This window comes from Spermophilus citellus (assembly GCF_964194105.1).
Source record: "Spermophilus citellus genome assembly, chromosome: 8".
Taxonomy (NCBI): Eukaryota; Metazoa; Chordata; class Mammalia; order Rodentia; family Sciuridae; genus Spermophilus; species Spermophilus citellus.
Genome location: NC_138189.1, coordinates 111,994,088 through 112,021,949, shown reverse-complemented (window position 1 = coordinate 112,021,949; position 27,862 = coordinate 111,994,088). Strand labels below are relative to the sequence as shown.

Genomic DNA, 27,862 nt, shown 5'->3' with positions numbered 1-27,862 from the left:
AAGCTCCTTACAAGAATAAGGAGAGAGGTAAACAGTAATTCTTCCTTCACAAGGCTCTTTTAAGAAGTAAATCAAATAATTTGCCATGTTTTTGATAAATGCCTTCCAAGATTTATAGTATCATGCATGCATTCTTCTGGAAAATAGATATTCTGGATAAAGTCTACGGTTCATTTCCATCCACAGAAAAATGAATGCCTTAGGAAGACACTAGTTACTAAATAAGGTCATGGATACTGGTTTCTGAATAAGAAAACCAGATCTGACCAATTAAAGACTTTATCAAATTATCTTTTTCCAATTTGAAAGTGAAATATCAGGTTGGAAGCAACATAGGAAACTTTCCTTTTTATACAGGTCTCTGCTGTGTAGCATCCTTCAACAATAACTGAGCTCATAATTAAAGCCAGTCCTGTGGATCCAGCACTGCAGCAGGGAGCTGGGCAGGCCTTTTCACTTCCCTGGGCAGAAGTGAAATATGATCTCCTCTCCCAGATCCTTTCCAATACTAACAGGTGTCTTTCTCATTAAGTGTTCATGGTAATTTTTTACTAACAACAACAACAACAAAAATCTACTTCATTTATATACTTTCAAACATAATTTTAAGAGTTTTATATATTTTGATTAAAAGAGGCATCAGCTTTTTTACATCAGTCAATTTCCTTATCCATTCTTAGCCAATCATAATCGTTTCCTTACAATTTCTTTTTAGCAGTATCATATCTGATGATACCCCCTTGATCTCAAGCTAAAGATGCCATTGTCTGGAAAATGATTCAGCCAACACAAACCTCAGATGACAAATACTACCTGATCTCAAATAAGGTAGTCACTCAGGAATGTGGGAGGTCCCAATCTCAATCCCAATATTCAGCTGTATTATAGGATAATCAGAAAACCAAAGAAATCCAAAATCAGTTGAAGGATTATACTGCTATGTTGATACAGTGCATAAATAAATTTTTCTCAATGTGGCTAAATACAAAGTCACAAGGTCACTTGGTACTCACTTAAGGATGCACAAATAATGGGAATTGCTATATGTCAATTAAGACATGTTCAAAAGATCACTAGAATGAGTCACAATCTCTGGCTCTGAAATAGGCTGATACTTTCTAATGACCTAACTTTGACTCTGTCATTTAATCCCTTTGAACTTCAATGATGTTATTAATGATATGGAAACTCATCAAGTTCATCAAAGCTATTTGTTCTGTGAGTTTTAAATCAGCTCAGTAAATCAGACTCCTGGTTTTTATAAATAAAACTCTTCATTTACATATATGGTCTAGAGATGCATTTACACTATAAAAGTATAGTTGAGTCACTGCCAGGGAGACTACATGACCTGCAAAGCTCAAATATTTGCTTTCTGTACCTTAACTTTAAATGTTTGCTGTCCCTTGATCTAAAATATACCATTCATGAGTTATTTGAAAATGCCAAAAAACACAATTCACCTGTAAAATCTTAGATAATTTTAATGGATCAGACTTAAGCAGCTGGTATTTGGTTCAACTAGTTGAAAGAATTAGTTTTAAAAGTCCAATTAAAGCAAAAGATAAAGCTTCTAAGAATCTCCCGGTGGCTATTTGGTTTTACTGAAGCACTAAATGTTATCAATAAATATTTGTTGCATCTAATGCTACTAACAGATCATGAAGAGATTTTTACTTAAGAGAAATTATCAGTGGGTGCCTCATTCACAAGAAATGGATAGAATTTGTTTTTACACATCTGATTGTTCAAATTGTGTTGCCAGATATGCCAATCAGAGTGCCACTATACTTACTTGCTTAAACCTTACTCTTGTACTTGGGCTTCACTTCAAATTTACCTACATTTTCTAAGACAAGAATGAAAGAAATAATGAATAAATGGAAAATCGATTGAGCTGCTGTTTTCTTAAATCATTTGCATGCTATTAACTCTCAGCAACCATGAAGAAGGAAATTTTGTAAAAACCAAGCAAATGAACTTCAAAATGTGTGTATTGTGAGCCAAAATAGATCTACTCTGTGTAACAAAAGATCATTTTTCTAAATATATTCCCAAGTATTTTTCTCAGTGATAATGGATATTAAACATTACTGAATAATGGGGCTCTATCTAAATATCTTTTTAATTTTAGTCACATGAAACTTATATGTACAGATAAAATATTTTGCCCCCCCCCAGATAAAATATCCTCACCCATCCCTAGTGCCAAATAGCTTCAATACTTCCAAATTGAAGAAATACCTAGAAACAGAGTTTCTAACACTATGTAACGAGAATTCTCTTTCACTGTGACAAGTTGAGAATCTGGAAGACCTAGGATGTAAGTAGAATGTCCGGGAGAAACAGGAGAGCCTACCTCTTCTGACCAGTGTTCTATGAGGGCAGGGTGGGATATGAATGAGGGGAGGGTCTTAGATTGAAACACTGCAAAGGTAGAAGAGAGAGTCTAGGACTCCCTTCCCTTCCTGTTAGGGTCTCTGTGAGGAGTCCCCAGGGCCCACCAGGCTCTATACCAAGAGAGAAGACCTTGGATGAGTGAGAAATCAGTGCCATGTGGTCAGGAAAAAGCAAAGTTTCAATCTTCATCCCCAGGTCTTTTTTACTCCCCTGTGGTGGGAATGCTAATTAGAGCATATGGACCCACCTTGGGACCATTCAAAGTAACTGACAGGGTGACACTATAATAGGATCTGCAGGACTGCAGAATCATCAGGGGTAGATGATGAAAATGGCAGAGATTCAGAAGGGAGCCCTACATTACCACCCTGTATCAGCCAACTTGACCAGACTTAGCACTTCTGTAGACCTTAGCTGCAGTTGTTACCAATTATTGTCTAAAGATTGGACCCAGACCACTCTCACTTTGAAGGAGAGCTGCCCAAGGAAGTCCAAGAACAGACAAGGAACCAGCAGCCTCTACCCCCACCACCACCCCTAATCCAAGATGGGGGAAATAACTGTGACCTCCATAAATCCTAATGCCATCTTGGAAAAGAACAAGGGGAAAGAGAAAGAATTAGAAGTGTCATAGGATAAGACATATCTCCAAAGAGGTCCAAGGAGTTCCCAGAGAAAAGGGGGAACTTAACTCAGGACCAGCGGAGTTATTGGCATAGGTAATGGAAAAGAAGTTCATAATGTGGCAATCAATGGCATAGACACAGGTTTATTTAAGAACTGAATACACATTCAAGGAAGAATGGGGACAATCTCAAGAGAGAGATACCTTTGGAGGAAAGCAATGTGTACACATTCAAGGGAGAAGGATACCTGTCTGCAGAGAGAGAGACAGCACCTCAGTGGTGTGGGGTGCTAGTACTTATAGAGGGCTGGTGCTAGGGGCTGACTAAAGGGGGAGCCGGGGTGGAGTTTCAGGATTTGGTGCCATTTTTCCCTGCTCTCGCTCATTGCCCTGAAGGTTCAGGGTCACAGGTCAAGGGCACGGACAAAGGGTATGTCTTCAAGAGTTGCAATTGGTGGGTGCTTTCTGCATTTCAGTGGTTCATGGGTATTCCTCCTCTTCTGTGGTTTATGGGCACTTCCTTTGAGACTCAGTATCTCTCCCTTTATCCCAAATTCCTATCTCAGAAGTACTGAGTAATTCTCTTAAGTAGATTGAGCTAAAGCTAGAGCCATGTTAAATTATTAGATCATATTAAATTTTAAATCCTATTGAGCTAAATTTAGTTTTTTTCCCACTGCTCAGTGGCCACAGTGCTACTGAGGAAGATCAATGAGGCTATGAAGAAAAGCCACATTTTCTTTGCACACCCAAATGGTGGTATGAATAAGTTTGCAGTCACACTACAATTATATTGTTTGTTCTAGAGGAAATGTATTGATGACAGTTTTCCTCAGGGTCTAACAGACTTCTAAATCTAAAAGTGATTCGCTATTTTTTAAAAAGTTAATTAGAGCCCGTGTGAAGTAATGGAGAAAAAAAGTGTTGGAAGACAGATCTGAATTCTAGCCCCACATCAACTATTTCCTGGCAGCCTGAGTCACAAACAAAAAAGTCTTTTAATTTCTATAGCAGTGAAATTTTGTGTTGGATATTTAAAATAAAAATGTGGGGAATTATGTTCTGTATCACTTGGTATCCTCATCCATAAAATGGGCATGGGGAGACAAAGATGGAAGAAATAATGTCTATATTCTTTTTCATTCTAATATTTTGTGCTATCAGAAGATGGGAAATCGGATTATGAGAGTCACAGGAGTTCCTACAAATAGGGCCTGAGAAAAGGATTTTGCCCATATTAATAAAAAAGAAAAGAAAAAGAAAAGATTCTGATCATCCCTAAGTCTTTTCCTAGTAGAAATGACTAAAAAGGCAGTGTCATTTTTCTCAAATAATCAGTACTTTTTTTAGAGTCAGCTCAGCAAGAATTTACCAAAGGGCCATGATTCCAATAAAACTTGAAAGGAACCTGTGGACTGCTGTATTATTCAAAGTCAAAATCTGTCACCTATGTAGGATTAAAAATTTGTATCCATCTCATCCTTTTTGAAAATCAATTCTTCTATTAACAATTAAAGATGGCAAGTGACCAACCTTCGGGGCAAGTCCCATGCACAAATGAGGCTCTTATCTTCAAAGTACAAAGCTTTACAAGATGACACTGAGGCCTGTTGAATGTTTTTATTTGGATATGAAAGAAGGATCTTTTGCTTCTTTGCTGCCTTCCCCTGAAATTTGCTCATTTTTATCAATAGAAAATGCTATGCATGTAGGATTGATCTATTAACCATTTTCAAACTGCAGTTAGGTTTTATAGACTTCTAAAATTTTTCTGTTCAGTGAGATCACATATATTTTTATACTTTTGGCAAAAGAAGAAAAGACAATGTTCTTGTCAGTGAATCAATCATTTGCTGATTCGAAGGGGCATAGAACTCTCCATTAAGAGGAATGCACCAGAACAGGTCCAAAGAAAGAACAATAGTCACACATGCTGGCAATAATAATTCTAGTTTCAACTGTTGGTCGCCTTCCATATGCCACGCAGTGAGCAAATGCTTTTTGTTACGTGGACTCATTAATTCCTCAAGAGCCAGCGCTGCCATCACCCTGGGGTATGAATGGAAGTTTTTCTGAGTGCACTTCAAGAAAAATTTTTAGCCATCCAGTTGTTCATCAGTCTAATGGCTAATTTTGTTTCTAATAGGTAAATGTTTACAGCGCTAAGAAGTCCACACTATGCATCTCAAACCCACAGGTGAACCGCAGTAACTCTGCTCTCTATGAGCAAAGACTGCCATCTTGTGGAAATCACACACTCAACAAAAGAATATCACCCTACCCAGCCAGAAAGTGTTCCTGGCCCTCACCAAGAATTTTGCAACTAGTTTCTTGCCTTGTTATGGGCATATATCACTGTTGCTTATAATTAAAGGGGAAAACACTTCTTTGGATGTTGTTAATCTTCATTTAAAGGGCCAGTTTCTCATGAAGATTTGAAAGAGAACTTATCTTTCTGCTGATTATAGAAATCATATTTTACTAACTTACTTTACCTAATCCTTAAGTCAAGTTTTTGTTAAATAATTAAAAAGAGGGTGTGGAAAGACCTTTCTGGTGGAATTTCCAGGAGCACTGGATTTTGTAGCGAGCTTTTATGACAAAACTCTTGGCTCGGGAAGTCTTTTCATTCTCTTCCAACACAATAGCCTGGAAGAGCCTACATTCCTTGGAGTCTGCTGTAGGCTGGTCAGAGCTGCACTGAGAGACCCTGTAGTCCAATTACTATGTGTATCCCTGAGCTGCTATGATGGTAAGATACACCTTAGAAAGAGCTCCTCGAAGCTCCTGGGGTATACCAGAAGGCTCCTAAAGAACTCGGCTCTCTGAACTTAAAAATTCTGCAATAAAATGAATTCTTTGATTTATCACCTTTGACTCCTAATAGAATTGAAATGGGTGAAATATAAAATGTACAGTTTGGTAACTGTTCTTAAAGCTAAACTATTTTCCATGTTGAGAACAAATAAGGAGGTAGTAAGTTGAATCATGGAGATCTCAGATACCCCTGAGGAATCAGAGCAGGCAGATCATCAACTCCTGAATGAATGAAAGAATGAGTGGACATGAAGTGAGAGCATTAAAAGAAAACAGCTTCACAATGTTGCCTAGGCTGCTCTGACTGGATGTGCAATCACATTTTAGAAGAAATTTTGTACCCAAGGAAATGCCTGATGTGAAGTCCCTCTTGAAATATTTATTGAATGGACAGATGAATAAGAAGGACACAGAACAAATTATAAAATGGCTTCAGTGATAAGGGGGGGAAACTAGGATCTGAGGACAGAGTTCCTTTGCTAAAACTGAATTAGGCATAGTCTATCAATAAACATACACCTGCTCTGTGAGGGGAGTGTGTTGTGGGGGGTGGGTACACATTCCAGAAAGGGGATCAGGCATTGATCAAATGACTGCAAATAATGTGAAATGATAAGTGTCATGAGGGGAAAATCTCACACTTTCACAGACACCCAATAGCAGAGTGGCAGGAGCAGGAGAAGTAAAAATGGGTTTCGTTTTGAGTGTGGATAATTGTCAGCCTCCGTATCCATGGGCCCCACACCCACAGATTCAGGTTGAAAATAGTCAGAAAAGAAGAATTTTTTTCTGTAATGAATATGTACAGACTCTCTAATTATTTTATTCACTAAATAATACAGTCTAACAACTATTTATAGACAGCACTATCTTTTATTAGGTAATAAATAATCTAGGGATGATTAAAGGCATAAAGGAGGGTGCCTGTAGGTCATATGCAAGTACTAAGCCACTTTATATGAGGGTCTTGAGCATCCTCAGATTTCGGTATCTGTAGGGGAACCTGGGATACATCCCCCATGGATACTGAGAGACAATTGTATTCTCATTAAGCAAGGGTTGATTTCAGTCCCTTTTATGTCTATACATACTTATAAGCACAAATTTAAGAATAATTATTTGTCCCAACATGATTACATTTTTCCTTCAACCTTGAAGGAAAATGGTGCCCTGATTACCAAGTGAAAACACCTAAAGGATTTGCCATTTCGTTTCATTATTATTGTAGTATAGCACTTAACATGAGAGCTAACCTATTAATGAATTTTCAAGAATATAATACAGTACTATTGTCCATAGGCAAAGTATTATATAGTAGATCTCTAGATTTTACTCATCTTTCATAACTGAAATTTTATACCATTCATTAGCAACACTACCATCATTTAAACGGTATTCATGAGGAGGCCAAGCAAGTCACTTTGATGCTATGATTATGTATTTGTATGATCCTAGTACAGTACCAGAAATTCCCACAGGTAGTTCCTTCTTTGGATCAAGACATTATTCCTCAAGTGTATTCCTCAACTTGTTTCCCCGTGTGTTCTCAATATGTGTTACTTGGGGAGGAAAATGGGGGAAGGGAAATGGAAGTGAGTATGGGAAAGGGTGAGTTCAACAAAATCATACAGGCTTACTTTTCCACAAGTGGTCTTGGAGACTCCATAGGCTAGCATCTTGGTATACTTCCAAGAAGGTGTTTCTCAGAGTTAATGACCACAGAGCCCTTTACCTGCAGAGGCTTTCTAAGTACTAGTGTCCTGGGGAATACACTTTGGGGAATTCTGGAAAAGGAAATGAATTTATCTGGGATAGAGACTGGAATACAGGAGACACAGAACCCATCATTACCTACAATTATTTTAGTAAATGATGTTAATCAATTAATTGCCCCTGTTGAGAAACATTCTGAGGTGATGGGAAATTGGGCAGACTGATTTCACAAGAAGCAAGGAGGAAAAGCCCAGGCTGTTGGGGAGACTCAAGGGTACTATCAGTCCTGCAGTATCCATGGGAGTTAACAGCTGAAGACCAGCTCTCCATGGTAGGTGGAGACAGAGATTCTCCTAGGGCTGGTCTCACTCTGAATTAAATCAAGTTAAAAGTTGATCCCACCCCCGGTGTCCTTCCCTTTATCATTTTCCTCAATTTTCTAGCCCCAGGCTAGTTATAAAAACAGGGAAAAAGGTTATGTGTCACCAAAAGTTGGTGATTTACTCCTTCCAAATTGGCCTAGTTCTTTCCCCTTACCTTTTAAACAGTCTCACCCCCAAAGAATCCAAGACCCAGGATGAGATTACAAATGTAGGACACAGGAGCACAAGGAGATGGCCTCTGGGTCCCTCTCTTCCCACCTCCAGCCATGTCCTGCATGGGAAGGTTCCCCTGCTCAAAGCTGTGTGTACCTGAGCTTGCACATCCATGCTCTGTGCTCCCTCTAACACTACCACGTATGTCTTTGGTACCCTTGTGACAATAAGATCTACTCTCAGGAGGACATCCTTGGAAATAGAACTGAAAGAGCACTGAGCTATTAGGCCAGAAAATTCCAGAGAACCCTGAGGATGTGCACACTCTGGACCGTATATAACCTGGGCCTCTGAGGAGGGGCATTGCTGGAGGGAGGGCAGGCCAGGCAGGTGTTAGATAGAGCCCAAAGAATATCCAGAATTGAGACTAATTCCTCAATGAGAATCACACTTCAAAAAACTGCAGTCTTTGCAGTTACTCCCAGAATGTGGAGAGAAAAGATGAAGAAGAAGGGCATTTCTTATTTGAATTGAACTACTTCTGAATGCCTCTAGTCAGCTTTTCTTCTTGTTCTCCAAGGTAAGATTTCTTTCCCTTTGGCATTAAAAGGAAAACTAGATCAGTTGTGTGAAAAAACAAAAAATGATGTATTTTATCAACTTCAAACTTGTCCCAAGGCTTTCTTGCACACTGTGTTAAATAATATAAGTCTTTTTAATTGAATTTCTATGTGTGTAGCATATGCCAGGCGACATTACGCCAGCATCTTGCTCAAAGCAGCAAAACGTTCTTCATAAAAGCATTAAGATCCAGAGGATCCTTCTGTGTGTAGGAAAGGCACACAGAATTGCAGCAGCTTGAAACCCCATCAAAACAGGGCCTCTGAAATGTAACTGTAGAAAGCCACTGCACCAAACCAGGGACAGGAGTATTTAGTTATAATAAAACCAAAAGAAGGAGGAAAGGAGGGAGGAGGGGGATGGGAGGAAGGGGTGAAGATGGGGAAAAAGTCCCGCAGCACAACCTCATCTCTAGAATCAGAGCCATCATGGTTAGTTTCCTCATAGTCTACCTATAAGCTGATCTGTAGATTCCTGTCCACCCGCCGCCACCATCCTTTAGAGGTAGGGTGGAAATCAGAGCTGTCATGGAGAAGGCAACAACTATGTCTGCAATAACATGGGCTGTGTTCTTGACCCCAAGGATCCTGGAACTTCAGCAGAGTGGCGACATGGACATCTTGAAGCACAAATGGTGGCCTAAGAATGGCCAGTGTGACCTGTACTCCTCAGTGGACACAAAGCAGAAAGGAGGCGCCCTGGACATAAAGAGCTTCGCAGGGGTCTTCTGCATCCTGGCCGCGGGGATCGTCCTGTCCTGCTTCATAGCCATGCTGGAGACCTGGTGGAGCAAGAGGAAAGGCTCCCGGGTCCCGTCCAAAGAGGTACTTGACGAGCTTCGGCTCTGACTTGAACCAACAAGCAGGCCGTACCTCCAGGCAGGCTGGCCATGGGGAAAAGGATAATGAATTGGGGGCGGTCATTGTTTCGTCTTTCTTGGAAGACGGAAAATAAATTTGAGTGAATGGAGAAATAGATAAGGCCACTACTAATTTCCATTTTAGGCCCTAGCAGATAAGTGGAGAGCAGACTATAGTATCTCAAAGACTGACAAAGCATGTGTCATGAGGCCCTTTGAAATGTTCCTCAATCTCAGGATAGACTTTAATTCAGTGATTTTTTAAAGGTAGTGATTTCCTGGACCAATTTATAATGATGCTCACCATTTCATTTTATTTAAATTAGTTATTTAACTTATAGATAAATTACTTATTTGGGTTTCTAAGACTAGGCCTGAAAAATGCGATGCTAGAGTGAAAAATAATCAGAATTTTCTCATCCCCACTGGTGATCTATTACAGGTAGATCTGTAGGGTTGTCCTGTGATTTGGGTTCTTTCATGATCCCAAGCTTGCCAGATATAATCAAGGAATCATCCACAATTCTGTTTTTCTCCTTTTCTCCTGAGCCATCTTAGTTCCAGGGCCATATTAAATTTTTCTAAATATATGAAAGAATAATTGCAGAGTTACACATACTGTCTCTTTTAAAGTACCACGTGCCTTGTTTTCATTACAAATTATGGGGTTTGTAAGTTACCAGAGAAAATATAAAGTTAAAATAAACTATTTGATTCATTTATGTTGTTTTAACTGGACCAAAAGGTGAATTTAAAAAAAAATGAAATTACATTCACTAAAATTTCAGAAATTGAAATGGAAGACAACCTGAATTTCTTTTACGATTTAATCTGGTGAATAGTTTCAAAAGAAAGTTTTAAACTTTCTTTAGCTAGAACTTGGCTAACTGAGGACTGGAGCAAATCCTGAGAGGATTTGCTTTGATGCACAGATTAAAATGACTTCTGTTTTTCATACAGATTTTTACACATTAATCTATTATTTCAAGCAGGCTGTTTTCTAAAGTAGTCTAAGGACTCTATCTTTACCACCTTATGTGAAAAGTTGATCAGCATCATTTCAAGGAAAAGCTTGGCTCAGCCAAGATAAATCTTAGCTTGCTACCTGTGTGATCGTCTGTTCTAAATAAGTGGAGAGCGAGTTAAAAATTAATCAGGTTTGATTGTAGTGTTTTCTTTGTGGAATAAGCTTCTGGTATCTCTGTTGACGTTGATTCAATGCAAAAGACCACATTAATGCAGCATTATAGCTGAGACTTCATATTCTCAAAAATCTAAAAATTAAGGACTCCCCAAGCTCCTTATATTTTGAATTACTATATGTGATATTAAATTTTTGCATTATTATATCTGTTGATGGATGACTATATTACAGTTGCTGTGGGAACCATAAAATTATATGTCTCAACCCTCTAAAGTCTCAGTGATAATATTGCATTAATGGATATTTTTATTGGATTTTAAAATGAGAAAGAAGAAGGAAAAACAGTGATGCACATCAAAATATTTTTCACTGAAGAGCGCCATAACAGCATGATGAAAAAAAAAAATTCAGACCCCATTCTAACTCGTGACAGCTAATCCAAATCCTAGGAACAAATATTTTCTCCTTTTATGATTAATAGATATTTTTAAACCCTCACAAATTTAATTTGTTGAGCTTGGCTATAAATAAGAGTGATAACATCTACAATTTTCCTTCTTGATAGCTCTACTTTTTCAAATATTGGGTTTTAATACTCACATTTAATGAAAATACTAAGGGATTTAAGAGAGGTTTCATCTTTAAAAATCTGAGGTTTTACTTCATTTTTGTTTATTAAGTGCCTTCTTATAAAAAATCATTAGCATAGCTTAAAAGCATCCTTGGTTTAGAGCCATGTACCATAAAACTGACCCTAAATTAAAACTATCTTTCATTCCCATGTCCTGACTTGAAGAGGTCTCTAAACATCCTGCTGACCTCACCATATTGCCTGATTCGTATGCTAGATACCTTAAGTAAATGAAATCTCAATTAGAAATTGGTTCTCTTTTTCTCTGTCTAAAAAAAAGTCTTACATATCGCTGGCCTACAAGAAATAACACTTTAATAGTCATTAATACTTTAGTATGAAATAGCACATCATATCCCTTTTCTCTAAGAATGAAAACTTAAGGTTAGAACTAGATGGTGGAAAGGATCAAAAATCCAATTTGGAATGAGACACTGAAAAGAGAGGAACTATGTATAAAGAAGAGGTGGAAGGGGATGGAGGGAGTTGCCAAAACCATGCTTTTCCTTCATACGGTTTTGCCGGGCCTGTCTTATATAGAATGGTAATCACTCTTCTACAACTCTCTGATCTTTCTAGTTGCATGTGGTGTATGCTCATTTTAGACTTTTCACTGGAAAAAAAATATATATTTTTATCTCAGAATCATATTGGTATTCCCAGAAGCTAATAAGCACAGTGCCTGACTCATATTAGGTGCTCAATAAATATTTGTTAAATGAATAAACCCCAAAGTTCAGTTAATTACATGTTTGCTGAACTACTTTTTCCTTTTCTTTCTTTCTTTTCTTTTCTTTATTTATTTATTTATTTATTTTAACCATGGAAGCTAGTACTGATGAGAACCTTATTTTCTTTTTCTTCATCTCCAGGATGACAAGGAAATTGACCTGGAGCACCTCCATAGACGTGTAAATAGCTTGTGCACAGATGACGACAGCCCCCATAAACAGTTTTCCACCTCGTCAATTGACTTGACCCCTCTGGACATTGACACTTTGCCAACACGACAAGCACTGGAGCAAATCAGTGATTTCAGGAACACTCATATCACCACAACAACCTTTATCCCAGAGCAGATCCAGACTCTTAGCCGCACACTGTCAGCTAAAGCTGCCTCTGGTTTCGCTTTTGGCAACGTGCCTGAGCACCGAACTGGCCCTTTTAGGCACAGGGCACCTAATGGGGGCTTTTTCAGGAGTCCTATAAAAACAATGTCATCTATTCCTTATCAACCGACTCCTACCCTGGGGCTCAATCTGGGTAATGATCCAGACCGAGGCACCTCCATATGAGCATCAAACAAAATCTCTTCACTGTTTCTTCTTTAGGACTCCCGTTGCAAGGAGCAACTGTAATATTGTGGGACTAACATGGATGTAACTTTTAAAAAAAAATCAGGATTATTAGTAATGATTCTAGTTCTTTCTTCCCACCTTCTCCTTCTTTTCTCTCCCTGTTTATTTCTCTTCCCCCCCCCCCTTCTCGTATATTTCCCTCCATTTTTTTTTCATTACTCAACTTGTTCCCCCAGAATATAGTATTCTAGGATCCTATTAGTCTGCTTTTCATATACTGTACTTCAAGTTTAGGAAATGTGCACTGAGTATACTAAAAGTATATGCAGGTTTAATTTTACATCAAGGCCTCTTACATAACATTTCTCTATTTTTAAAAATATAATTGCAATAACTTCAGTCTTTTTACATTCTTCTGCTGCATCCATATAATGCTCCACTGCTGTTGAGTGTCCTTTAACTGTGGACCAAAGGCAATCCCTGCAGTGTTTATAAAACAATTTCAAGACCATTCAGGCCACACAATATCAGAATGCAATTTTGTAGGATTACAAAAAGCCATTAATATGCCAGTCAAGACTACAGTTAAAACTACTCTTGCACTGCAACAGTGCATATGACCTTTATGTGATTGTACAGTATCAAAAGTTTTTTTCTTATGTACAGTAAACTTTATCATATGGCAGAAGCCTCTATTGTGTTAAATAACTTAGTATCTCATATATATATACATATATATGCACCTATATAATGTGTATATATATAAAAAGGCAGCCATTGCTATTGCAATTCATTTAATAAAGCTTTAGTTTAAAAAAAAAGTATTGTATACAGGAACTATGTATAGTGCAGGAGGTCTTTTCAGTTAGAAAAGGCAGGTTGCTTTAATGTTATTCTGACTCGCATTGTTTGCCAACAGAGAATATTTTATACTTTTGTTATTAAAGCATCCAGGGCGACTTAATATTTGTTCCTAGATGTAATTCATTTGAATAGGTTTTGCATTTGTTATTCAGAAGTGTATAAAGCTAACCTTGATAATTTTACTTTTAATTAATTATCTAAATGGAAAATGCTATTAGCTGAATCATATCCACTACAGTACCTAGAGCTCCATAGGAGTCTAAGCATAGATCATAAAAGGTTAAAAATCCTCTTCCAAAGCAGGAAGCCAATCAACATAACAACAGTAGTTGGGGAGGAATGGGAGCCCTTCAGAAGTATTGATGTGGCCTTAATTATGTCATCCATTACCCTAAAGAAAAAAAACGTAATTACCACGCTGGGCTCTCATCTTTACCCCTTTATACATTCAGTTCCATTTGGAGGAGTTATGTATTTTTTAACATTAGTGCCAAGTGTATAGAAGGACAACAGCAAAAGCAGTGCCTCTTTGGGCACAACCCTTTTCAAGTAGCATTCTTATCTGTTAGAAAATGTAGAAAGAACTTCATTTGTAATCCTTAAATTAAAATGTGGTAAGTAGGCAGCAAGAACTTATCCTGTGTTTTTACGCAGCCATGCACTTATTTTAAGCTAATTCACTCCATGGCTAGGATCGAGATAGGAATCAACCTATGTGATTTTCTTTAGGAGAAATTAAGAAGTATATTCTTAAGGCATATTATATTTTGATGCTAATTCTGTTCTGGGGAGCACCTTGTACTGTCACTGTTTTTGTACTAAATCTTCAAATATTGTCTACTGTGTAAGGCAGAGAAATTTCTTATCATGCAAAAACCATTTTGTTTCCAGGGTAACAAGTACCTAAGTGCATGCACAACTTGCTTTCCCTTGTAACATTCATGATCTCATTCACAATTCTGATTTTAAAACAAAACAAAAAAAAAATCTTTACAATGAGCTATATAGGGACATACCAGATGTTGCAGTGATTTTAGCTATCAACAAACTGTTAACCATGTACAATATTTAAAATAGGCTTATTTTGATGTATTGCCTATTATACAAATACACAAAACATTTTTGGAGGCCTCAGTTATGAGTGGCAGAGCTTTCTGTGTATAATTTGTCTACATAATTTGTCTAATAAAAATGTTTTCTAAACTTGCTCTCATACTATTGAAGTCTTAACTGTAAGATTTGAAAATGCTTACTTTCTTTCTGATTGAGCTGAATTTTTCCAAAAACTTGTCTTGAGTTAATTAAAGCATAAAACACACTAAGTTACTAACAGAACTATTACCAAAGTGAGTGGCTTTCTAAAATCCATACTAAGGGCTGTCTTAAACCAATGACAGACTGCATTTCTGCTATTTGGGACAATTTGAACCAACAATATATTCGCCTTTCTTCCTGGATATCTCTATGAGCACTTTTTTGGGGGAGAGATTTATCCTAGTTCACAGAAACAATGCAACCATTATAATAATAGCAGGATTGACTGTCAACCAAATAAATACTTTTTAAAATAGACTTTGCTGAATGGTACTTTGCTTCATCAATTAAAAAGAAAAAAAAGTTGAGAAGATCCATTTACCCTACATAATACCTTCTCTTTTTTGTTGTTATCAAAAAAAAAGAAAGAAAAGAAAGAAAATTAAGGAGATCTTCTCTATTAAAAAATTTCTTTGCTGTTAGAGAAAGATTCATCACACTGAATCTTTTAATCTAGAAAATCATTCAGACTAAGATTATTTCTGATGCAGTATTCTTTGCTACATTCAACAACAGTTTTTAAATTATTTTAGCTTTTAACTCACTCAATGGGTATAAATATTATTTGGATTAAAACCTGCAGTCTAAAATTCCTTCAAAAATAGTTTTTTAACCATTGAAACTAGGAGGAAATTTTGAGGTCCAGACTGCCTCTCTTATTATATGAATAAGAGAACCTACTATGCTAAGATTTGACTTGCCCACATTTTTGATAATCCAAGACTTGAAACTGAACCTTTTTTCTATTTAACTCTATCATGCTTCAGTTATCTTCACAGGGGTCTTTGTGGACTTTGAATGTAGAGTTGACTAGATAAAATGTTTCCATTTGCTTCTCTCACCATCCTGGGCTGCAAATCTCTAGGATCTTTCCTTGCTCATTTGGGACCACAAAGATCATCTGATTCAACTGGTCCTTTTGCAGATGGGGAAGCAAGCACTCATGTTATTTACCCAAGGTCACTGCTCCTGGCAGAACTAAAGCTGGGTCCTGATTCTATAGTACCAGTTCCTCCAGCCATAGTTTGTGGGAGCTTGACCACTTAGACCAGCGTGTTATTTCAGTACAAGACAAATACCCACTAAGATGTCCAGCTTATTCCATTAGTGAGTCATTAAGATACCTGGTTGTCACTTTTACATCAGAACTTATGCACAGATTTTGCTTTAATCATACATGCATAACAATTGTTAAGACCTCCTTTCTTCCTATATAGATTAACCTACAGGCAATTTTTTGTTTTCTTAATTGTTATTATTTTTTTCCATATTCTTTAGTTTGGGATTGACTGTCACCCAAATAAATGCTTTTAAAAATAGACTTTGCTGAATGGTACTTTGCTTCATCAATTAAAAAGAAAAAAAAAGTTGAGAAGATCCATTTACCTTACATTAATACCTTCTAAGCCACACAATTGAATAACAGATTATCACTGTTTTATAATCCATATTTTCTGGTGAAAAGCCCTCTGGATTATGAGTACAGTTAACTAAAGCAGAGCTAAGAGTTTAAGTATAAACCTTGTGGTGATTGATAAAAATACAATGCACTCACTAAAATTGGGCTTCCTTTTAGAGTATTTTTATTTCTATATCAAATCCTATAACCAACCCTTGTGGCATGATATTAATAAATGGATAACAATTATTGCCATAATTATCATCTCAACAAATTTTAACAGATATCTTCTCAATAAATATTTTTAGACACCCTGCTATGAGGTAGTATATCTGAGCTCCCTAGGTTGACATGACTTTCTGGACACTGAATTAAAGCTAGAGCTTGTGTTACGTTGTATGGATTGAGCTAGATCTGTGTCTCCAGAGAGCTGGCTGGGTGACTGCCCCTGGGCTCTGCAGTCGAGGGTGGCATGAAGGAATGCCTGCGCTCAGCTCTGGGTTTGGATGTGTTCCACCTCTTTGCTCTGTCCTTGCCCCTTACCCACACGCAGAATATGGGAGCCACCTTAGAGACGTTCTGAGTTGACATGATGAGTCCTCCCAAACCAGTACAGTCCTTTCGGGGCCTGGATTGTCCAACTGACAAGAGCAAGCCATCCTAATAGTTCTCACAAGCAGAGCAAGAGGCAGCTGAGTGGGCTTCCTAGGTTCAGACCATCTCCACAAAGAAGACCTGGAAATTTCCCCAGATGCCAGACGAAGAGTCCAAAGTTTCAGAAATGTGAAAATTGCCATAAGCCACAGGCCAGCTACTACCTAACCCTGTATCCTTACCAATACCTGCATACCATTCACACTGGCACCTCCCCACAGGTGTCTGTGTCAGAATAATGCCACATTAACTCATTTTCCATCCCTGCAGATCTAATTAGTCAGGAGAGTTAGAGCTTTGTAGTGTTTCAAACTCCTTGCTTCAAAGGAACTGAACAATCTGATTAGGGCTCTTTTTCATGTTACAACTAAGCTTCCTGGCTGCCTTTTCTGTCCTTTCTAAAACATGGGATGTAGTGCAGCCTAGGAGCCAATGAATGTGAAATGGGCCCCAGGCTGCCCACTGTGACCACAACTTCCCACCCACCATGCCTTCAGAAGACTAGAAACTTCATGGCTTTGCTCTATTGCATAGGGCTGCAGAGAGGTACGGAATGGTCACCTGACACATGATGCCTTCCACCCACCACAAGGAATGGAAACAACTCTCTCTCATTTCCACACCTGAATTTTCCAAATTCCCATTTTTTATAATATTCATATGCTTTGTTTCCACATAATATTGATGGCAACACAAAAATAGCTCAAATTTGAGTGCATTTTCCCTATCTGAAGTCTCCATCATGGCTTCCACACAATTTAGGACAAAGTATTACCTTTTAACTACTTTTACACATTTCCCGGAATTTCTAATTTCTTCAGAGTGGAGAAGAAAAACTGGCAATGGTATTTGGACACAAACTTATGCTATCCATGTGGCAGTGTAGCCTTTGTGAGGCATGAGAACCTGGCTTCCTTTTGAAGAAACTTCCTAGCTTCCCACCTTGAAACTGACAGTGCATTTCAAAGGTCTCAAACTATCCATGATGTGATCAGAAATTTACAAAACTGTCAAGACAACATTAATGCTCATTAATTAAAATTAAGCTTTTATAACAGCTTCTTTAGAAGGAGAAACATATGTCACAAAATCAAAGAACAATACAGAATGAGAGACTAGATGAAAAATATGGCTTTTAATAAATATTTTGTCTGTCGCAGATTTGAAATGTGAATAGAAGGCAAACTTCAATTTTAAAAATTATTATACTGTATTTTTAAATTGGTGCTGCTGAAAACACTTTGGAAGGTAGTTGCCTTAGAAATTAAATAGCTACTTCAGTGGCTATTTCTATTATTTTTTTGTTTAAATTAGACATCACTATTATTTTTTAAGCTCACACAGACATGCATATGCAAAGAAATCCTGAAATTGAAAAGTAAGTATTTTACTGCTTGCCTATTCACTGTACAAAAGATTAATAACGGGAGGCCTTAAAGAGCTAGTTCTTCTAATATATAATAAAACAAAGTTCAATTTGTAAAAATTTAAATTCAGAACACTTTCAGGATCACAACTATTTCCTGGAGCAAGGGATACCAGTATCTATCTCAGACTCAGTGAATAAGTAGATGATGGTTAATATTTAATTCATTTTCAGAATTATATTAAAATTGACCTTAAAATTAATTCTAGCCTTCTATTAACACCTGTTCACAAGAGTTGGCTATAAAATTTGTTGTTAGAAATAAAAACACAAAACTAATATGAAAATGGAGTTCAGCATATCTCATTTGACTTTTTCATGCTAATAATGGTTATTGAGTAATAATATGCTCAAGTGCTCCTCTAGGTACTATTTTAAAAAGCTTTGAAGGTTAGTTGTTCAATGCATTACAGCAGCGTGATAGCTTCCCCGATATCTTTGACACTGAATATCTAACACAGAACTATATTCGCACACAATGTTTTCCAATGAGTACAATGCTTTTTTTCAGAATTAACGTGCTTACAATAAAAATTAGAAACAACTAAGCTGCACAGCAAGATAGTACACATAATTGGGACTCCCAGATTCAGTTCTGTATGACTAAGCATTTTGAAGTGTGTTTATTGCTCACTCACTCAGATTTCTCCATGAAAATATCTCGGTTAAAAGACCATTCACAAATTGAGCAACACATGTGCAAACACTGCTCACAAGTACAGTCTCCAAAGTGTCTGGTGTGTCCAACAATCAACCATCAACAATTGAATTTTAATTAACTCTTAAATGGTCATCATCATCAAATGAAGTTTTATTTCTTCATAATAAAGATTTTTGTCTCTCTTTTTTTTTTTTACAAGTATTAGTATGTACACATAAAGTAACTTTGCAGGGAGAGAGAATATATTAGCAACAAAACAATCACATGTGATCAATCTGTCCCTTGACAAATACTTTCTGAGCACCTACTATGAATGTGGCATCATAGAGCAGAGCTTTCCTAACTGGTGTGCCAAGACACACTTCCAGGCCACCAGAGGTTCCAGGGTCTGAGGTATTCATCCCCTCATTTCTCGAGGTAGCAAAGTAGACCCCAGGGCTGGAATTCCACCTGTGTATCTCTCTCTCCTAGTGTTTCCCCAGGAACTTCCAAAGTTGGGGAAATAAAAAAAATAAACATTTGAAAAGTGAAATAAAAATTTATGCATAAATAACATCAACAGACATGAATATACATTCTATCATGATAAAGGATATATCTGTTATATTAGTGGTATAGAGAAATATTCTTTGAGAAGGGGAAAAGGAAAAGGTACCCGTTGGCTACCTTTTCATGGAATAAGTGGAAATTTAGCAGAATTACTGAGGGTATGCAAAGAGGAGAAGAATAATTTACTACATGCAATAAAATGCTCGAGGACAGGAAGAAATGTTCAGAGGGGCAGTAAACATCAGTGTTTGGAATATGATTTCATATCAGGGAGCACCCAAAGGTACAGCCTGGGGAGGTTGTGGAACACCTAAAGGCTGGGCTCCTGAGAACACATCATGTCCCCTTCATTCAGCTTTCACACACTCAACAGAGGTTCATGGGGGTCCTGCTATGTATTAGACACTATTCTACATGTTGGAAAAACACTAGTTAAAAAAAAAAACACTGGGGGCGCTGGGGTTGTGGCTCCGCAGTAGAGCGCTTGCCCAGCACGTGTGAGACGCTGGGTTCAATCCTCAGCAACATATACAAATAAAGTTATTGTGTTTGACTACAACAACAATAAATAAATAAATAGATAGATAAATAAATAAATAAATAAACGAGAAACCTCTGCCCTCCAGGAGTTTACAATTAATGAGGGATGGAGGAGACAGACAATAAGATAAATAAGTAAAACATTAGTCTATTAGAGGATACGGGCAGTAGAGAAAAACCAAGCAAATGAAAGGAGAGCTGGAAGGCCAAGGTCAAAATGGGGACTTGCTATTTTAAATAAAGTGGTCAGAGGAGGTCTCACTCCTCAGGTGACATTTGACTGAAGAATGGTATGGTGGTGCCCTTTGCTGGCAATTTGAATTTCAGTCCTTGAATTGTCAGAGAGAGATGGAAACCGGGGTGGTGGTCACAGGCTCCAATCCATGGGGTGTGTGGAGATCTCCACTGCGGGTAGTGAGGAGCCAGTGAAGGTTTTTGACCAAAATAGAAACATGTTCTTAGAATGTTGTTTAGGAAGATTAAACTGGTAGGAATTTATCAAATAGAAGGGAGAAGAAGCCAACTGAAAGATTTTTGAAGCAGTTCAGGTATGAGCTGAACGTCTTAGTTAAAAAAAAAAAAAAAGATACAGAGGGCAGATAAACTTTGAAGGAAGAATCCAGAGAATTTGAAGATTCATTGAATATATAGCATGAGATGGAAAAACAAACTAGAGATGGCTGATTTTCAAATTCAGATGCTAAAATGTAAAAATAAGGGGCTGCGGCTATAGCTCAGTGGTAGAGCACTTGTCTAGCCTGCATGAGGCACTGGGTTTGATCCTTAGCACCACATAAAAATAAATAAATAAAAGTATTGTGTCCATCTACAACTAAAGAATAATAAAAATAATTATAATGAAAATTAGCAAAATCAGAAGAATATCTGGTGTGTTATTTTTCCTTAAGCTGGAAGGTTTAAGAAACAGAATAAAGAACTGCTTTTTTCTTTTCTTTCACTGGGGGCATGAATGATGGATTGTATGGATTCTAAACAGGTGGAGGGGAACTAAGGGATCAGTCAGGGTCCGTGGTGTCTACATAGCACCCCCCAAGTTCCTAAGGGTTTTTCTTGGAATTTAGAGGGATGCTGCTGGGCTGAAGTGAGACCCTCTGGGCTTGTTAGAGCTACTCTGCTTCCACCTCTTCACACATTCAACTTCCAGTTAAGACTCCCTTCACCCTTGGGATAATGCATTGTTGATAAATGGCCAACACTGCAACTCACAAGTTTCCCGAGACAGCCCATGAGAGCCTTTAAATTTTCATTGTCTAATTCCTAGATTATTCTTCCTTATATTTGGTCTTTGTCTTATCTTGAAAGTTGCTCTGTTAGTTTTTTGGGGTTTTTTTGTTTTTGTTTTTGTTTGTTTGTTTAATACTACAAAACGAGCCTCATCCATTTTTCCACAAAACACTTATCATGTTTCCTACATAGTGGAACCAAGAGTAGACCAAACTGTCTTTTGAAATGCTGACAATGACTCAAAGCTTACAACTGGGCCTTGAAGTTTTCTGGTATCTCCAGTACTCCTAAAGAGAGGAAGAACGAGAGCGAGGTCCCCTTGTATTAGAGTCACTAGAAACATAGAGCAGCCATCCCTGAATAGGAACTAGAGACATATCCAAATACAGACATGTGTTGTGAAAGGAAATAAAGTTATAGCAGACATTACAACCCCCTGCAGTGTACAAGCCAGCATATTTGGTACTACAAATCAAATCAGGCAACCATGTTTGGTTTCTTGAAACAGTTACATGCTTTGAGTTCTGAGACTATTTCAACTTGAGAGTTCAGAAAACATCTGTTAACACAGTTCAAAGTATTTATAGGAGACCAAAGTTTGATCTGAAATGGCCCTTGTTACATGTCCTGCCCTCAGAGTTTAAGAGGTGAACTTTCACCAAGCAGGTAGTACCAAGACAACAGATTTGGATTTTGTCCTAAATCTTGTCTGCTGGCTTTACTTCTCAACTTGCAGTCATTACAATGGTTGACTTTCAAGAGGTCAAGATGATTCCCCCATTCTAATAAAAAGATGTTATAAAACAAATATAAAACAAGATAGATGGTGTATGTCTTTAAGAATTTTAAATCACTTTGGTTACTGGGTGTGGTGACACATGTCTGTAATCCCAGCAATTCAGGATACTGAGGCAGAGGAGCACACCTTCAAAAGCAGCCTCAGCAACTTAGTGAGCTCTTATCTCAAAACCAAAAAAAGGACTGGGGATGTGGCTCTGTGGTTAAGTACCTCTGGGTTCAATCCCTGGCACCAAAAAATAAATAGAATAAAATAACTTTGGTAAAAATCTGCTTTTCAAATTGTTTGAGAATATAATTCCTTGAAATTTACTCTGCCTCCAAAACCTTATTTTTAGCATATAAACCTTGAGATACACACACACACACACACACCCCTACATCCTTCTCCCAAAAGAATAGTACACAAATTAGGTATGCAGTTGTGTTGAATGAATGTACAATGAGAATTTTTCAGTAGTTATGGAGGCACATATTTCTGAATTGCAATTAATAAAAGGTACAGAGCATGTACCCTCATCTAATAATATTTCTTATGTATGGAAGTTTAATCCATTCTCATCTGAAGAAGGAAGTGGGTAACTTCTGCTTCAATTCCTGTTCCTTGCAGGACAATATGTATGTTCTAAGTATAGCAACCATGGGTAAGGAGGGCACATTGACCACATCCAGCACAATGCTAGGCACTATGTATGTTTTTCACTTGGTTCTCAAAATAATTCTCTAGATTTGCTGTTGTTGATGCGAATCAAACAGATATAAAACACAACAAAACATAAAACTCTGGAAAGTTAGGTCATTTGACCAAGACCATATAATTATTAGGTGACCAAAGCAAAATTGAAACCCACACCTCTCTAACTTGGAAATCCATGCTCTTTTACCTCAACTGGCTGCTCCTGCAATCAAAAAGACATGGGCAATAAGTGACCCTTTCATAGTCCCTCACTCTGTAAGGGGCTGTGTACACTGTACAATGCATAAAAACCAACTGGTCCTCACCAGTTGAGTATATTTTTTAATGCAGAAACTAATAAGTAGTGAATAAAATTTCATAAAAGTTGAACATACTTGATATGTGCATTGTAGTAGCATATGAAAAAGTACACCGATTCAGAAAGTACCCTGCCAGATTGGCTTCAACCACAGAGACTGCTCAGATGCCAGCAAAACTGCTGGTTCCTTTCTGTGCTAGTGGTGCCAACAACCTTTCTTCCCCTTTCTTAATGGAAATATTAAAAAACACTAGTGCCTACTGAGTCCACTTGTATAATGCCCTGACACCTGAACACCCTTTTCCAGCCCTACTTCTACAAGTCAAGGTTAAGCTTCCCACTCCCAGCTCACACCTCACCTAGACATTTACTGGATACTCTTACCAAAGTATTGTTCAGGTGATGTCACTCTGTGATTTAATTTTGACCATATTATTTCCATGGTCTACTAACTGATGAGCAAGGACCTTAGCTGAGACATCTTAAGAGTGTTCCTGGCAGGAAGCACTAAGTCAGCCATCACAGAGAGGCAGCATTTGAGCCAAGGAGGTAGGATTTTCACAATTAAAGATATGAATGTAGATTGTAAATGCAACACACAAAAAGGAAATGGGAAAATACAATTGAAAAGTAGGGAACAGAAAAGAAGGCTATTTGGATTAAAAGTGGAGGTCCTATGGAGATAGACAGAAGATATGGAGGAAGAACTGGTTTATTAATGCAGTCAATAATATAATTTATTTTATATTTTGAGAGTCCTACACACACACACACACACACACACACACACACACACACACCAGGTAAATATGCAAAGACTTTCAAGGCTATTATGAAAATATGTCACGTGCATGTATAGCAACAGGCTAAGACATATGTGTTCCATAAAAGTGAACTTTTATAGGAATTCAGAGAAGAGAGAGTGATATCTTTCAAGGTACCCTTTTACTGAAATACAGATATAACTACCATTTAAGATGATAAATGATCAGTATTTAAAAATAGTCCAGAGTATTTTGACAATTCAGAGAAAGAATTCTCTTCTCCTGGGGTGATAAAACATCTTTGTGGAGAAGATAATTTTGGAACAGGGCTTTAAAAACAAGAATATAATTTCCACAGGTGTAGAGTAGAGAAGGACTTTTTTAGGCAAAGAAAAAGATACAATCCAAGTCACAGAAGAGGAAAGCATGGAGCATATTTGAGAAAGATCAAATAGTTTGACTGAAACATGGCCCACGAAGAGTAGTAAGGACATAACATGACAAAACTATAAAAATCAAAGTCAACGCCTACCAAAGGTTTGAGTGTCAGTCTTTTCACAGACAATTCTAGTTTCTGAACAGCTATGAATGTTAGAAATGTGATGATGTTTACAGTTTGCTAGGAAGACACACAGTTTAACAGGTACGGAAAATAAATTGGGATAAGTAATACTGAAATGGAAATGAAAGGTGATTTGCAACCCAGAACAGGGCCAGGAAAAGCTCCCTAGGAGATGGAATTCCAAATGAGACCCATGGGATTATTGAGAGTTAGCCAGGCAAAGGAAACAGGGGTGGTTCCCACCAAGAGACCAGCGTGTGCAAAGATCTGAAGCCAGAGGGCAAGATTTGTTCCAGGGACTGAAAAAATGTCAAGCTGTGCTGGAACTTAGACTGAAAGAAAAGTGCCAAGAGAATAATAGAAAGAGGTAGGGAGCAGGCCTTGAAATGCTTCATAAACCACATTCAAGCATTTGTATTTTTAAGGAATAAAGTTCCAGGCATCACTAGGAAGCCACTGAGGAGTTTAAAGTAGTGACCTAATGGTGTTCCTGTTTTAAAGAACCATTCTGGCTGCCCCAGGTGGGAGTTTAAAAGTGGGATGAGACCTAAGAGAGACAGAACAGTAAGCAACAAGGCACAGTTCTAGGTCCCAGGAGTAGCAACTAGGAAGGAAGAAGGTAGAAAGACTCTGGAGAGCTGAAAAGTGTCGTGGTGGGAATGCGGCCTGGTCTGGGCTTAGGCATAGACATAAGTGAAGTGATGGGAGGTATCATCCAGAGAATATGTGAATCTGTTGAACAGAAAGAAATTCTGAGACTTGAACACAGAGGAAGATCAACATTTGATCAAAGGACAGAGGATATGTTTTTTTTTTTTAAAAAAAAGACTTTATAAAAAAGAACTGGGAAGAAAGCCATAGAAGTGAGTGGTATCAGAAGTCAAAGAAAGAGAAGAGTTCAATGGAGAGTGGCCACAATATTGTCAAATGCTACTCAGAGAATGAACTACCCATTAGAATTAGCAACGCGAAGTTCCTCCACATCTTGGCACGACCAGTGTTCAGAACAGTGGAGACAGAGGGCAGACTGCCTGGAAGAGTAAGTGGTAAGGTATAGGTGCTGCTCTTCCAGGGAAGATGGTGATGGAGGAAAGAAGGGAAAGGACCTCCTATTGCAAGAGAAAATAGGGTCTCAGGAGAGTGTATATTTGTTACATCTAAGGCAGGAGAGACTTGATGGTATTTAAATGCAAATAAGGGAGAATCACTAGTGAGGTAAAGACTGAAAATGCAATCAACAAGTAGGGTATTAAAATAATAAAAACACTAGGATCCATGGCATAATTAGTCTTCAATAGAAGGACAAGATACACATATTTTATTGTGAATACATGCAAGTAATTTCTAAGTTTCTTTCTTTTTTTAAACCTGTCCGAGATTTTATTAGCAGGACGTAGCAGCCAGTCACAGAAGCAAAGGGAGGAGAGAGAGAGAGAGAGAGAGAGAGAGAGAGAGAGAGAGAGAGAGAAGAGAAGAGAAGAGAAGAGAAGAGAAGAGAAGAGAAGAGAAGAGAAGAGAGAGAAGAGAAGAGAGGAGGAGAGAGAAAGGAGAGGGGAAAGGGAGAGGGGGGAGAGAGAAGGGAGGGGGGAGAGAGAGGGGAGGGGGAGAGAGAGGGGAGGGGGAGAGAGAGGAGAAGGGGGAGAGAGAGGGGAGGGGAGAGAGAGAGGAGAGGGGGGAGAGAGAGGGGAGGGGGAGAGAGAGAGGAGAGGGGGGAGAGAGGGGAGGGGGAGAGAGAGGAGAGAGCGTAAGGGAGAGTAAGAGTAGAACACGAACTGGGTGTTGATATTTATGGGCTTAACACAGGATGAGGAGGAGAGCAAGGCGTGTGGGCTGTTACTTTTCATTGGCCGAGAGTTCACGCCACTTCAGGGATTGGAGGTGTGACATTCAAAGTTCGTGACATTCAAAGTTCACGCCATTCACAGGGATTGGAGGTGATGGTTCATGCGCCTTCAGTGCGTCATGGACCTGAGCTCTCGGAAGAGAAGCACTCCAGGTGCCAACTTTACCAACATTCCTCCCTTTTTTGTTTTGGTTTGGGGGCGTCATACTCAATCTGGCTACTTCCTGCTGAGTAGGGGTGTCATTGAGAGGGGGGAAGTGAGGTCAGTTGGTTGGAGAAGAAGGACCAGGAGACCCCATATCCATGCACTGGGGAGAAGTCCATGAATGTGCCCTGCAACTATGAAAAGAAACAGCATTAATTTCTGGCATGTCGTCCAGTCTGTAGGGCTGGTAGAAAAAGCCTATGCCCAGGAGAAGGCAGATTAGAACATAAAGCTGAAAACCAAGGGTTTATTTCTTTGACATGGACGGGTAGAGATGGCCCTTCTGTGCAGTTCGGTATCTTCATCTTTCAGCACTTGGTGAAGGTTTCTCGGGATGACTGGATGTGCATGTCATCTGGCTCGTTGGCAAGTAGCTGGTAATCCCTGAGGAGGAGCTGATTGAAAGTTTGGTTAGAGATTTTGTTAATTTGTCCTTGAAGGAATTTTAAAATGCAAGGAAGGCAGGCACAGAACAAAAAGACCAACTAGAGGTCCCAGTATCAAGAGAATCCAGCAGCTGACAGGGTTTGTGAAGAGGTCCCAATAGGACTGCTGTGCCAAATGCTGATTTCTAAAAGGGGTGTGGGTGTACTGTGTTGCTGTAGGTTCCTAGATCCTATCAGGAGGCCCATTCTTATGTATATTTTTCTCCGGAATGGGATGACTGAAAAATGGAGCTTGAGAGGGTTATCTGGGGATATCTCACAGGTAAATCTGGGCCATTGTGGGGGTCCTGCAAGGTTGGGAGCTGTGATGGGATTGTCCTCTGGAGGGCTTTCCGCTGATTTTAACCAATCTGCAGGCCAGTGGTGGATGTCAGGCAGGCGATCAGAGGAGTGGACTATGACAGGACTGGTTGGGCTAGAAGTTTGGGAACAGGGTTCCACCTTGATCAACCGGGGAACGGCACCAATGTAAATGACGATGGAAAAGCTCCGTAAACTCAATAAGCCAAAACAACCTTTTACCTGTCCGAGATTTTATTAGCAGGACCATAGCGGCCAGTCGCAGAAGCAAAGGGAGGAGAGAGAGAGAGAAGAGATGGGGAGAGAGCTAGGAGAGGGGGAAGGGAGAGAGAGGAGAGGGGGGGATAGAGAGGAGATGGGGAGAGAGAAGGGAGGGGGAAGAGAGAGGAGAGGGAGGAGAGAGAGTAAGAGATAGTAAGAGCAAAATTTCTAAGTTTCATAGCAGGATAATTAATAAGAGCTCTATTGGGTTCTGTTTTCCTCAAGTTGGAGAAGCAAATCACTGGTGGAGGAAATGGTCAACAATTTTAGAAGAATAAAGAATGGGAGGACTACCTAGAGCAACATCCTAGAGCAACTCAGTAGGACTGGTGTATAGTTGGAGGGCTTGCTGAAGCTGGAGGCCATAACCTTAGCATGGCCAGATCTATACA

The 27,862-nt window shown here is 38.6% G+C and overlaps 1 protein-coding gene across 3 annotated transcripts in view; it reads left to right on the top strand.

Annotated features, from left to right (window-relative positions):
• GRID2 (glutamate ionotropic receptor delta type subunit 2) overlaps positions 1-27,862 on the top strand; it is a gene marked incomplete at both ends in the record, with an annotated part of 1,503,481 nt that overhangs the window by 1,456,209 nt on the left and 19,410 nt on the right. For 2 of the 3 annotated variants that reach the window (XM_081304512.1, XM_081304510.1), the window contains 2 exons: positions 9,296-9,536; positions 12,219-12,641. In XM_081304512.1, the coding sequence (XP_081160638.1) occupies positions 9,296-9,536; positions 12,219-12,641 (664 nt within the window). Of the gene's footprint in view, positions 1-9,295; positions 9,537-12,218; positions 12,642-27,862 lie in introns of those variants that run through there. The other variant, XM_081304511.1, reaches the window with a different exon arrangement.